Here is a 12,411-nt window from a genome sequence, read left to right as displayed (position 1 = left end):
TTATTTTTAGAGAGAGAGGAAGGGAAGAGAAAGAGAGGGAGAGAAACATGTGCAAGATCGATTGGCTGCCTCTTACACACCGCCAACTGGGGACCTGGCCTACAACACAGGCATGTGCCCTGACCGTGTATCAAACCTGCAACCTTCCAGTTCGAAGACTGGCGTTTGATCCACTGAGCCACACCAGCCAGGCTGTTCTGTCTTATTTTTAAAAACTCTGTTCTAATCACTACTTAGAACATTCAGTTTAAAAGCACAGCCTTCTGTTTGCTATTAAGAACATTAAAAAGCATTATTTTCAACTGAACAAAAAAATTCAACAACACTACAGCGCTACATTTAGATAATACTACAGTTAAGTTGTATGCTTTTGAGTAATATACAGCTTTACTGTACTAAACATAATAAATAAAAATAATGGTAGCAGTATTTAAGAGGCAAATTATATGGCAATTAGCACAGAAAATCATTTTAAAAGTACTGGATACCTGACCAATCTTACCTTTTGTAGACTTGTTGGATTCAACTGAGTTTTGTCTATTATTTTTATTGCAACCTAGAAAAAATAAATAAAAATTTATGGATTTTAAGAATTTGATGATTACAAACTGGTAAATTTTGTAAATGCCCAGACGTGTGGCATTGTTAAAAAGCAAGTAAACCTTAAAACCTAAAACTCAACTACTTTAAATAGTATTTTATATTTTATAATTGAAAACAGGGACTTTGTGCAAATAAGGGTAGTATTATAACATTTTATATGAAGATACCTGTTGACACAGGACAATAATATCTCCCACAAACCAAAAAATAAAAAGACAGATTAACAATAAAAGCACTTGTAAAAACATTGCAATGCAGCAAATCTATCTATTCACTATTTACTGACCCTTTAACCATGTCTGATTCTGAGACCCAAAGGCAAGCAGCGCAGTTTTGATAGGTTTAAACAGCCCCGAATGCCCCCCGGAGTGTCTTGCACACAGTGGGAACTTGGTAATTGAGCAAATATATGAACAAATACGTAAATGTTGAATCTGCAAACCTTAAAAACCTTTTATTATCAAAAGGATAGAAAAGATATATGCACTCCTATGTTCACTGCAGCACTATTTACAATAGTCAAGATACGGAAGCAATCTAGTAGTCCATCGGTAGATGAATGGATAAAGATGTGATTACACACACACACACACAGCATATTACTCTGCAATAGAAAAGAGTGAAATTTATGACAGCATGGATGGACCTAGAGGATATTACACTAAGTGGAAATGAGTCAGACAGAGAAAGACAAATACTACATGATTTCACTATGTGGAATTTTAAAAAATCAAAACAAATGAACAACTGAAACAAAACCAGGCTCCTAAAAGCAAAGAACAAACTGATGGTTGCTAGGGTGAGGGGTTGGTGAAAAATGCAGGGGTGGGTGGGAAAGATTAGGGAAAATAGTCAACAACAGTGCGATAAGTGTACTAGACTTAGTGTGCTATTCACATTATCAAGTACATAAATGTCGAAGCACTATGTTGTATACCTGAAGCTAATGTTATATGCCAACTATGGTTTAATTTTTAAAAAAGATAGAAAAACCCTTAGGTGGTTAAAGAAGGAAAAGGGACTAATGCCACACTAATCTGTAGACTAATCAAGTGAAACATACAGAGGCAAAAAATGGGTCATAAGGAATGAGTGCGCCCTAGGCGGTCTAAAAACAAGCCACTCGGAAACCCCAAAACCCTGTAATTTCTAGTTATATGCATTTCTGATCTTAAAAGAAAAGCAAAGAAAAAAAAAAACAAAAAGAAAATCAGCTTCACTCATACTTAATAAGTGAGCCTAGACTCGCATCCTCTCCTGGCTGGTTTGTCATTTCTCTCATACGAGTGATTTCTAGAAACTATAAACATCCCGAATGGGGAGGTGGGGTGCCAGCGGAGGATGGAAGGACACCGAAGTTAAGAGAAAGGCTTTGCCGTGAACTGGGGAACATAAGTGTGTAGGCTCTGCACTGGGGTCCAGGACAACCAGTGCCCGGCCCGGTGTTGCCGAGGCTTGCTTCCTGCTGTGCGTGCACCTGGCAGCTCCAGTAAGAAGGGCCAGGAAGGAAGAGGCTGCAGCCAACGCCTGGGGAAAGCACTCACGGAGCCTGTATGTCAACGGTTCTCAAACATTTTAGTCCCCTTGCCACTCTGAAGAGTACTGGTGACACCAAATCAGTACTCCTCGGTACTGATGGTACTCACAGGCTGATTGAGCGCCAGCCTGTGAACCTAAAGGTTGAGTTGTATCTATTGATATTTATCCTATTACAAATGAAAACTGAAAAAGTGTAAAAATAAGTGAACAATTAATTTAAAAATAATAATATTCAACAAATGGTGCTGGGAAAAACTGGATAACCACATGCAAAAGTATGAAACTGGACTTTTACCTAACACCATATACAAAAATTACCTCAAAGAGGATCAATGACCTTAAATGTAAGACCTAAAACTATGACATTCTCAGAAGAAAACAGGGCAAAAGCTTCATGACGTTGGGTTTGGCAATGATCACTTGGATATGACAACAAAGTGCATCAAAAGGCAATATCCAGCTCTTTATCGTGGCACCTCAGAGGCAGTCGGCTGCTTTGGGATGAAGCTGACCACCCCTCTCCCAGACACTGGCTGCCAGAAACTCCCTGAAGTGGATGATAAACCCAAACTTTGTACCTTTTATGAGAAGCGTATGGCTGAAGAAGCTGCTGTTGATGCTCTGGATGAAGAATGGGAGGGTTATGTGGTTCAAATCAGTGGTGGAAATGACAAATAAGGTTTCCCCACGAAGCAGGGTGCCTTGACCCATAGCCACATCCACCTGCTACTAAGGGGCATGCCTGTTACAGACCAAGGAAGACTGTAGAGAGAACGCGCAAATCTGTTCGGGCTTGCGTTGTAGACACCAATCTTAGTGTTCTCATCCTTGTCATCGTTGGGGAAAAAGGGAAGAAAGGTATTCCTGCTGGGGACCTGGAGTCTGCATGCCAGTGATACCACCGTGCCTCACTGCCTGGGGCGCAGAAGAGCGAACAGAATCGGCAACCTTTCAATTTCTAAGGAAGATGATGCCCACCAACACGTGGTGAGGAAGCCCCTAAACCAAGAAGGTAAGAAACCTCAGGCCAAAGCACCCAAGATTCAGCATCTTGTCACCCCACGTGCCCTTTGACACAAATATCAGCTTATTGCCCTGAAGAAATGGTAAAAAGAAAAATAAGGAAGAGGCCACAGAACATGCTAAATTTTTGGCTAAGAGAATGAAGGGGGCCACAGAAAAGCGCCAGGAACAGACTGCCAAGAGACAGGCTGTCCTCCCTCCAAGCTTTCCACCTCTGAGTCTGAATCCAGTCAGAAATGAGATTTTTAAGGGTAAAAAATACATAAGATCAGACATCAAAAAAATAAATAAATACAACCCTGGTGGGTGTGGCTCGGTGGATTGAGCGTTGGCCTGTGAACCAAGGGTCACCAGTTTGATTCCCAATCAAGGCACATGCCTGGGGTGCAGGCCAGGTTCCCACTAGGGGGCGCACAAGAGGCAACCACACATTGATGCTTCTCTCCCTCCCTCCCCCTTTGTCTAAAAATAAATACTTTTTTAAAAAAGACAGTATCACCAGAGTAAAAAGACAATCCACAGAATGGGAAAGAATATTTGCAAATCATATATCTGGTAGAGGATTAATATCCAGAATATATACAAAACTTCTAAAACTTCAACAACAACAAAAACTCAATTCAGAACTGGGTAAAGGACTTGAAGAGACATTTCTCCGAAGATGTACAGAAGCCAATAAGTGCATGGAAAAGATGCTCAACATCACTTGTCGTTAGAAAACTACAAATCAAAATTAGAAAACAGCACTGCACAAGCAACTACCAAAAATCAATTAATCAACAAAGTAAGACTTGGTGAGGATGCACTGTTGGTAAGAATGCAAAAACAGTACAGCCTCTGTAGAAAACAGTGCCAAGTTCCTAAAAATATTTTTTAAAGAATTACCATATGATCTAGAAATTCCACTTAGGGTATATGCCTGTCACATTTTAATGAAATTCTCACATGCCCTTCTGTAATCCCTTTGTTGTGATACCACACATCACATAGCCTTTGAAAAATTCTACTTTACACTCATGAGAATGGACAACGCAAATAATGTCTAAACAGTGTTACAAAAATTGTTTTTACTTTGTAGGCCTACAAAAACAGTCTCAGTAAACCCACAGAGGTCCCCATGCTTACTTTGAGAACTGCTGCACTATTCATATTAACGCTTTCAAAAAATGCTTAACCTGGTCTAAAGCCTCCATCTGCCAAAGCAGAGGGACTGCAGGGAGGGAAATGCTGCAGTAAGGCACCCAGGGAACCTGATCCTGCAGTGAAAGGAACCACCACCCCTCATCCCTGCCTGGGGGAGGGCAAAATCAGAATTGGAGGAGGGGCAAAGAGTAAGTATGCGCACCTGAAAAAAGCAAAATCAGGATTCTAATTCTGTATTTGGAAAACGTAGTTATCTTGATGGAAACTATACAAATAAAGTGAAAGGAAATACTGCTGCTGGACTATGCCTGTAGTGGCCACCCTGCGACTGTCTCAAACAGGAGAAGACGCCTTGTCCACTGTCACAGCCCTCACACACAACGTGTGCACAGGCAGCACTCTGTGACTGACTGCTGAGCTGACAGAGGTCTAGACCACTCACACCTGCGATGGCATACACCTCAGAGATGGAGATGAAACAGTGAGGAAACAAGGTTTGGGTATTTTAACAGATACCAAGGTGGTTTAAAAAATTACATCACTTCGAAAGTTGAATGAATTTTCTTTAAATTTTACTTGCATAAGTGATTTTATGTGGTACACTTGGACCTCCCAAATTCCAAAGAAACCCCAAAGAAATGCTGTTCTTTTCTGGCCATCACTCTATTTTCTTCCCCCTCCTCACAGCAAGATCCATCCAATATGCTGCCTTTCCAGTTCCTCTTTCCTCTGATCTTCTGAGATCAGAAGTGATCCTCAAAGCGAAACACTCACTTAACATGGGAGGGAGTGGGGGTGTGGAGTGTGGAGTGTGTGTGTGTGTGTGTGTGTGTGTGTGTGTGTAGCTCCTAATCCCCTCTTCCTTCCAGCTCCCTGTCGGATGACTCAACTACCAAAATAACCTTGGCCCAGAGCTGGATCCTGGAGGACAGCTCAGACCTAGGTCACCAAACAGGAGGCAACTGTGGTGCAACACTGCCTTAGGAAGACGGAGACTGGAGAGAAGACCCCCCTCCCCACATTCCCAAGTTCGTGGAGGGTTTTTTTTTTTTGCGGGGGGGTGGGGCAATGCCGGGCAGAAGGTATGCACAAGAGTGTTCATTAGGCAAGGAAAGAGCAGTGTCCCTGCCACTTGCATGAAGTTCTGGGAAATTCCACTGATTCACCCTGATGTCAGAAGCACATCACAGTGGAAAATCACAGAATAGGAATAGAGAACTCATGCATGACAAGGGATGAAGTTTCCCCATGACATTCCTCCACCCAAATGGCCCAAGAAGCCCGTAGAGCACACCCACTGGAGGAAAATCCTATCTTCCACTTCCTGTCAATTAGCTACTCGTCAAAAGATCCTAACATGCAGCTCCAGACAGCTGTTAAGCCATCCACCAGGACTGAAAGAGCAGATGAGAAGAAAGATCCCAAGTCCTTTAGGACACAGTGGCCTGGAGGAATGGCCTATTCCTCAGATTAGCTGAAATAACAAAAAGCACTACAGACTGGGCAGCTTAAACAGAGGAAATGTGTCCCCCACAGTCTGGGAGGCTGAGAGTCTGAGGTCAGGGTGCCAGCGTGGTCAGTTCCTGCTGAAGTCTCTCCTCTGAGCTTGCACGTGGCCGCATTCTTACTGTGTCCTCAAACGGCGGAGAGAGAAAGCAAGCGCTCTGTTGTCTCCTATAAGGACACAAACCCTACTGGATCAGAACCTATACTTATGACCTGATTTAACCAATTACTTCTCCAAAACTGTTACATTGGGGGTTAAGGCTTTAACATATGAATTTTGGGGGACACAATTCAATCCACGCAATAAAGACCAAGCCAAACAACTAAAACAGGTAGTACAAAATAAAATTTCCAATGAAAACCTAACCATACACAACATGGAATAATGTCACAAGCATAAAGTGGAGTAAAAGAGGCAGACACAAAGTATGTACTGAATGATTTCATTAGTACAGTGTTCAAAAACAACATCTCTGGTGTTAGAAGGCAAGACATGGTTACCTCGAGGAGGAAGAACTGTTAAGTGATTAAAGGAGGTAGAAGGAGGGCTTCTGGGGTCCAAATCATGGCACACTTTTTCCCTGGGTCATAGCACTGCAAACACGATTACTCTGTGATATTTCATCAAGCTATACTTGTATACATGGTGATTTTAAGCACTTTTCTAGGATGTGTTATATTTCAATAAAGGCTTTATTTAAAAAAAAAAAAGTCAACGATGACTTTAAAAACCATGAGCCCTGGTCAGGTAGCTCAGTTAGTTGGAGCATTCATTGTTCCAATGCACTAAGGTTACAACTGATCCTCAGTCAAGGTTGCAACTGATCCTCAGTCACGACACAGACAAGAATCAACCAATAAATGCATAAATAAGTGGAAATATAAACAAATTTGGCCACTAACTAGTCAGATGCAAGCACTTCTGGAGACAGAACTTACTAGATTGCCCTAGTCAGTTGGTTAGAGTGTTGTCCCAAAACACACCTAGGGTGTGGTTTTGATATCCGGTCAGAGCACATTCAAGAATCAACCATGGCCCTGGCTGGCGTAGCTCAGTGGATTGAGCACAGGCTGGGAACCAAAGTGTTCCAGGTTCGATTCCCAGCTAGGGTACATTCCTGGGTTGCAGGCCATAACCCCCAGCAACCGCACATTGATGTTTCTTTCTTTCTCTCCCCCCCGCCGCTTCCCTCCCTAAAAATAAAATAAAATCTTTAAAAAAATTTTTGTTTAAAAAAAAAAGAATCAACCATGAATGCATAAAATGGAACAACAAATTGATGTCTTTCTCTCTCCCCCAACCTCTCTAAAATCAATCCAAGAAAAAGGAAAAGACAAGAGAAGAGAACCTACTAGATAGAAACACAGTAGACCAGGCTCCAGCCGTGTGAGTGAAGCGGAGGGGAGCAGGGCTGTCTGTCCCACTCCTCTTCTCGCCCGCCCTCCCTCAGTCCACATAGAAACACTGGCAGAATAAGCCCCTGCGACTGGTGGAAAGTAAACTCAGAAGTGTTCTTCTTCAGTTCAAAAAGCGTTGATCAAGAACAAGAAAAACTCTACCTACTCTTTGCTGTTTACTGATTCCCAAAACAGTCCAGGCATCACAACAAGGAGTCCTAACCAGGGATGTGTCACTAAAATAGATGTGAAATTTGAAGAAGGAAATCTTTAGTTGTCTCAGAAAATGAGGACATGTGTAGGGCACACCAGAGTGAACAGAGGCTGCTTGCTGGCAGGAATGACAGGTCCAGTCCCACTCCAACAGCTCTGGGCATGATGGGCTGCGGGCATCAGTCCCTCAGCATACCTGTAACACCATCTTGGCGTATGTACCAGGAGGGTCTGGGGCAAGAAAAGCATTTCTTTAAAAAGCTTCCCCTCAAAAGTATAATTACAGTCAGACCACAATATCAAGTACCTGATATGTGCCAAACACCGACACCTACCCTACAGACTAGAGGGGGAAGACAGGTAAACAATTCCAATAAATGGAAAACTTGTTATCTAGGAAATATCAGGATTTTTAAAAAAGGTTTTATTTTTAGAGAGAGGGGAAGGGAAGGAGAAAGAGAAGGAAACACCTATCAGTTGCCTCTCACAGGCCCCCAAACTGGGACTGAACCCACAACCCAGGCATATGCCCTGACTGGGAATCAAACCAGTGACCTTTTACTTTGCAGTACAATGCCCAACCAACTGAGCCACACCAGTCAGGGCAGGAAATATCAGGATTTTTAACATGAACCCCATGCCTGGGGAAAGAGAGTCCAACAACTACTTCCCAGGAATGATATCAACAACAAAAGCCTGCAATGTGTTTCGGGCAGAGGAACAGTAGACAAAAATCTAAATGCAAGAAACAAAGCACGTTGTATACTGCCCAGGTAGAAAATGAGGAGAGAGTTAATTTAGTAGTTTTGATAGAAGTATTTTTGATAAATACATAAAGTGCTTGAGCAGAAAGCCGGTATCACAAGGCAGAAAAGCACGTGCCGTCATCCACAATAACCCATCAAACATAAACTATGAGAAGAGTATTTGGAAAGACAAAGAAACTTTGTGATTATAAATCCATTAAAAAAACAGCACTAGTGATATGCAAGTATCATGAGCTTATACATGAAGTTGAAAACAATTTTTACTATGGTGGCAGATACTACTAAAAAAGAACAAACCATCACCCATTTTTAAAGGCAAAAGATAACTCAAACAATCAGGGTAATATTTACAACATTTAAAGGAATGAGAAAGCAAAAGAATCCCCAGATAATTAATGTTTCTTCTTTTAAAAAGTTTAATTAGTTTAGAAATGAGCCCAAATCTATACATTCTCTTCCTCTTCCTCTCACATGGAGCCAAACAGAACAAATGTAGTAACAGAAATTAAGCATAATTCTCATTTACCTCTCTGCCTGTAAGGATGTGTCTTGCCAATTTCACTTTTGCAAAATTCCCTTTGCCGATTGTTTTCAACAGTCTGTAGTTTCCGATGTGAGGCTGTTCATCTGCACAGGAAGCTATAGAGTTTCTACACCGAGCTCCAGAGCGCCCAGTGCGAGAGGTCACTTCTTGCCGCCCATCTCCATGTGACGTGTGCTACAATACAACATACAACAAAGATAAGGACATGAGAACACACGGTACCCTATGGAGCTATAAGGGTCTCTAGCTGAAAAAAAACAAAACATTACTGCTTTAATTTTAATCCTAGAGCACCTAACACTTTGAAGAAAGTTGCCTACATGATAGAAATTTACGAGGAAAACAAGGATGCTGAGAAGAAAAATACCCAACACCAAATGTTGCAGTTCAGCTGGGTGCTTGAAGAGAGGTCCTTCTATACCTGGCTGTAACATGACACAGAAGCAACAGGCCTGCCAGCAGTTGTTAGGAACCCAACTTTTCCATGTGCTATTAAAATGCTTTGGCATACAGGACCCTATGCCACACCCTTTGTGAAAGAGGCATCATGCTAACATCACCATCCCAGAAGAGGGAACTTCTGTGATTGACCCACGGCCACATCACTAGTGAGAGAAATCTAGAGAGAATCTGGATTCCCAATTTCCTTCTACAATATGCTGCTAACAATAATTCAAAACAATGTATTTAAATATAGAGCCAAACTCTTTATTTAACCTTGTGACCCTTGTGTGACCCTTGATAATGTTTTTTTTAATTGCTTATGCTATCACAGTTGCCCTGGTTCTTCCCCCTTTGCCTCCCTCCACCCAGAACCACACCATCCCTCAGAAATCCCTACACCATTGTTCATGTCCATGGGTCATACATGTAAGTTCTCTGGCCACTCCATTCCTATACTGTACTTTACACCCCCATGGCTGTTCTGTGAGTACTTATCAGTACTTCTTAATCCCCTCACCTGTTCACCCACTCCCCCAAACCCCCCTCCCATCTGGCAACCATTAAAATGCTCTCTGTATCCATTATTCTGTCTGTTGTTCTTGTTTGCTGAGTTTGTTTTTTTAGATTCAATTGTTGATACATTTGTATTTTTGCCATTTTATCATTCATAGTTGTAATATTTTTTCTCAAATAAGTCCCCTTAACATTTCATATAATAATGGTTTGGTGACGAACTCTTTTAGTCTTTTCTCGTCTGGGATGCTCTTTATCTGCCCTTCGATTCTAAATGATAGCTTTGCTGGGTAGAGCAATCTTGGCTGTAGGTCCTTGTTTTTCATGACTTTGAATTTTTCTTACCAGTACCTTCCAGCCTGCAAAGTTTCTTTTAGAAATAAGCTGAGAGTCTAATGGAAATTCCCCTGGAGATAACTAACTTCTTTTCTCTTACTGCTTTTAAGATTCTCTCTTTATCTCTAACCTTTGACATTTTAATTATGATGTGACTTGGAGTGGGCCTCTTTGCATCCAACTTGTTTGGGACTCTTTGTGCTTCCTGGACTTATATATCTAGTTCTTTCAGCAAATTAGGGAAGTTTTCTTTCACTGTTTTTTCAAATAGATTTCCAATTTCTTGCTCTTTCTCTGCTCCCTCTGGCACTCCTATGATGCGAATGCTGGAACTCTGAAAGTTGTCCCAGAGACTGCTTACACTATCCTCATTTTTTGGAATTCTTCTTCTTCTTGTTCTGATTAGTTGTTGTTTGCTTCCTTATATTCCAAATTGTTGACCAGATTCTTGGCTTCATCTGCTTATTGTTATTTCCCTGTAAATTGTTCTTTATTTCAATTAGTAAATGCTTCATTCTGACTGAATCTTTTTTATGCTGCTAAGGCCTCACTAAGTTCCTTGAGCGTCCTTATGACCAGTGTTTTGAACTCTGCATCTGACAGACTGCTTATCTTTATTTCATTTAACTTTTTCTGGAGTTTTGATCTGTTCTTTCATTTGGGCCATGTACCTTTGTCTCCTTGTTTTGGAGGCCCCCCCTCGGTTTGTCTCTTTGTATTAGGTAGAGTGGCTTTGACTCCGTGTCTTGGTGGTGTGGCCTAATGTGGTCGGTGTCCTGTAGGGTCCAGTGGCAGAGCCTCCCCTTTCACCCAAGCTGGCTACTGGAGGTGCACCCTCTATGTGGGCTGCATACCCCTTCCTCTTGTAGTTGAGCCTTGATTGCTGTTGGCACATCAATGGGAGAAACTTACCCAGGCCACTCAGCTGCAAGGACTGGCCGTGACCACTGACCACCAACCTCTGCACTCCATGGAGGATCAGCTGTGCAGGGGCAGGGTGGTGGTGCTCCCAAGTGGTTTGTTGCTGTCCACTGGGTGCACTGGCTCTGGGGCTTCCTAGGTGGTGCAGGCCAAGGTCAGTCCCCACTTGTACTTTGCCTGGAGCCACTCTGCCTGAGCTACAAAGCAATTTGAGATGGCTGCTACTTGTGCTGAGCTTGGAGATTCCCAAGTGAGCCAAGCTGTAAATCTAGGCTGGCTGCTGCTAGTGCCAGGCCTGGGGTTCACTGAGGCCAGCTGTTGATTGATTGAGAGGATTTAGGAAGTTGGGAAGCTTGAGCCAAGACCAGCCACTCATATGGAAAAGAAGCTTGGATGTGCCTGTAAACTGGGTAGGGTAGAGTCTGAGAACCTCCAAGGCGGGTCAAGCAGTGTTAGCTAGGTTGATGGGAGTCTCGGATATGGTACCCGCTTGCAGGCTCTGTGAGGGGAGGGTTTATTACAGTGGCCTCTGCTTGCCTGGATGTCAGACACTTCAGTGCCTCTCTGTCTACCACTGGGGCCTTTCAAGTTGCTCCCTGGTGCTGGAGCTCGGAGGGAGTGAGTCTGAGTAGGTGAGTCCATGTGTGATTTCTTTAAGGGGAACTGCTTGGGGCTCCAGCAGTTTCTTCTACTGAGTCACTCGCCACTGGTTTTTGAGGCCATAAGTTGTGGGGACTTATCTTCCTGGCACTGGAACCCTGGGCCAGAGGGCCTGGTGTGGCGCTGGTACTCCTCGCTCCTGAGATATCCCTCCCGAAATTTTATCCACCACAGATGGGTGAAGGACCAGCCCATTCTGCACCTGTGCCCCTCCTACCAGTCTGGATAGATGTGGTTTCTTTAATTCCATAGTTGTCAGATTTCCATTCAACTTGATTTCTGACATTTCGGAGTGATCGTTGTTCTATATTTTAGTTATAACTTTGATGTGGCTGTGCAAAGAAATGAGCCATGTCTGCCTACTCTGTCAAATTGACCAGGAGATAGTATTTGTTGAATAGATGAATCAAGTACTTAATATGCTCTGTAAAGGTAAAAGAAATCATATATGCCTCAAAGTGTGCTAAACATAAAAGTACTAGAGTTATAAACACCAGTACAATTCTGCAGGGACAAGCATCAGTTCCAGCGCTCCCTTCTTCCCAGCCTGTGCTCAGTGGACAGAGGCCTGCCCCACCAGCTGCCAGCTCCTGCTCAAGCAAGGCGTCTCCCTCTCCCAGTGCTCACACAGGTGCCTCCAATCTGCTTCCTTCTTTCTCACTTTCTGTCAAGGGGAATGCCCCTTCCTTCTAATGTTCTCTCTCTACCAAGAGGTCAAAACAAGCCTGATTGTAGCTGATAAACATCAGAAACTATTTTCTAATATACTATTATCAAGTAAAAATGAAAAACAAGTGTTTT

The 12,411-nt window shown here is 42.7% G+C and overlaps 1 protein-coding gene across 7 annotated transcripts in view; it reads right to left on the bottom strand.

Annotated features, from left to right (window-relative positions):
- MARK3 (microtubule affinity regulating kinase 3) overlaps positions 1-12,411 on the bottom strand; it is a 92,465-nt gene that overhangs the window by 61,120 nt on the left and 18,934 nt on the right. For all 7 annotated transcript variants that reach the window (XM_045822273.1, XM_045822274.1, XM_045822276.1 and 4 more), the window contains exons 2-3: positions 8,719-8,910; positions 503-556 (exon numbers count right to left, since the gene is read on the bottom strand). In XM_045822273.1, the coding sequence (XP_045678229.1) occupies positions 503-556; positions 8,719-8,910 (246 nt within the window). The remainder of the gene's footprint in view (positions 1-502; positions 557-8,718; positions 8,911-12,411) is intronic.

This window comes from Phyllostomus hastatus, unplaced genomic scaffold, assembly GCF_019186645.2.
Source record: "Phyllostomus hastatus isolate PE091 unplaced genomic scaffold, TTU_PhHast_1.1 phas_scaffold_501, whole genome shotgun sequence".
In the NCBI taxonomy this organism is placed as follows: Eukaryota; Metazoa; Chordata; class Mammalia; order Chiroptera; family Phyllostomidae; genus Phyllostomus; species Phyllostomus hastatus.
Note: the sequence above shows the minus strand (reverse complement) of the source record. Positions and strands in the feature narration are given on the sequence as shown.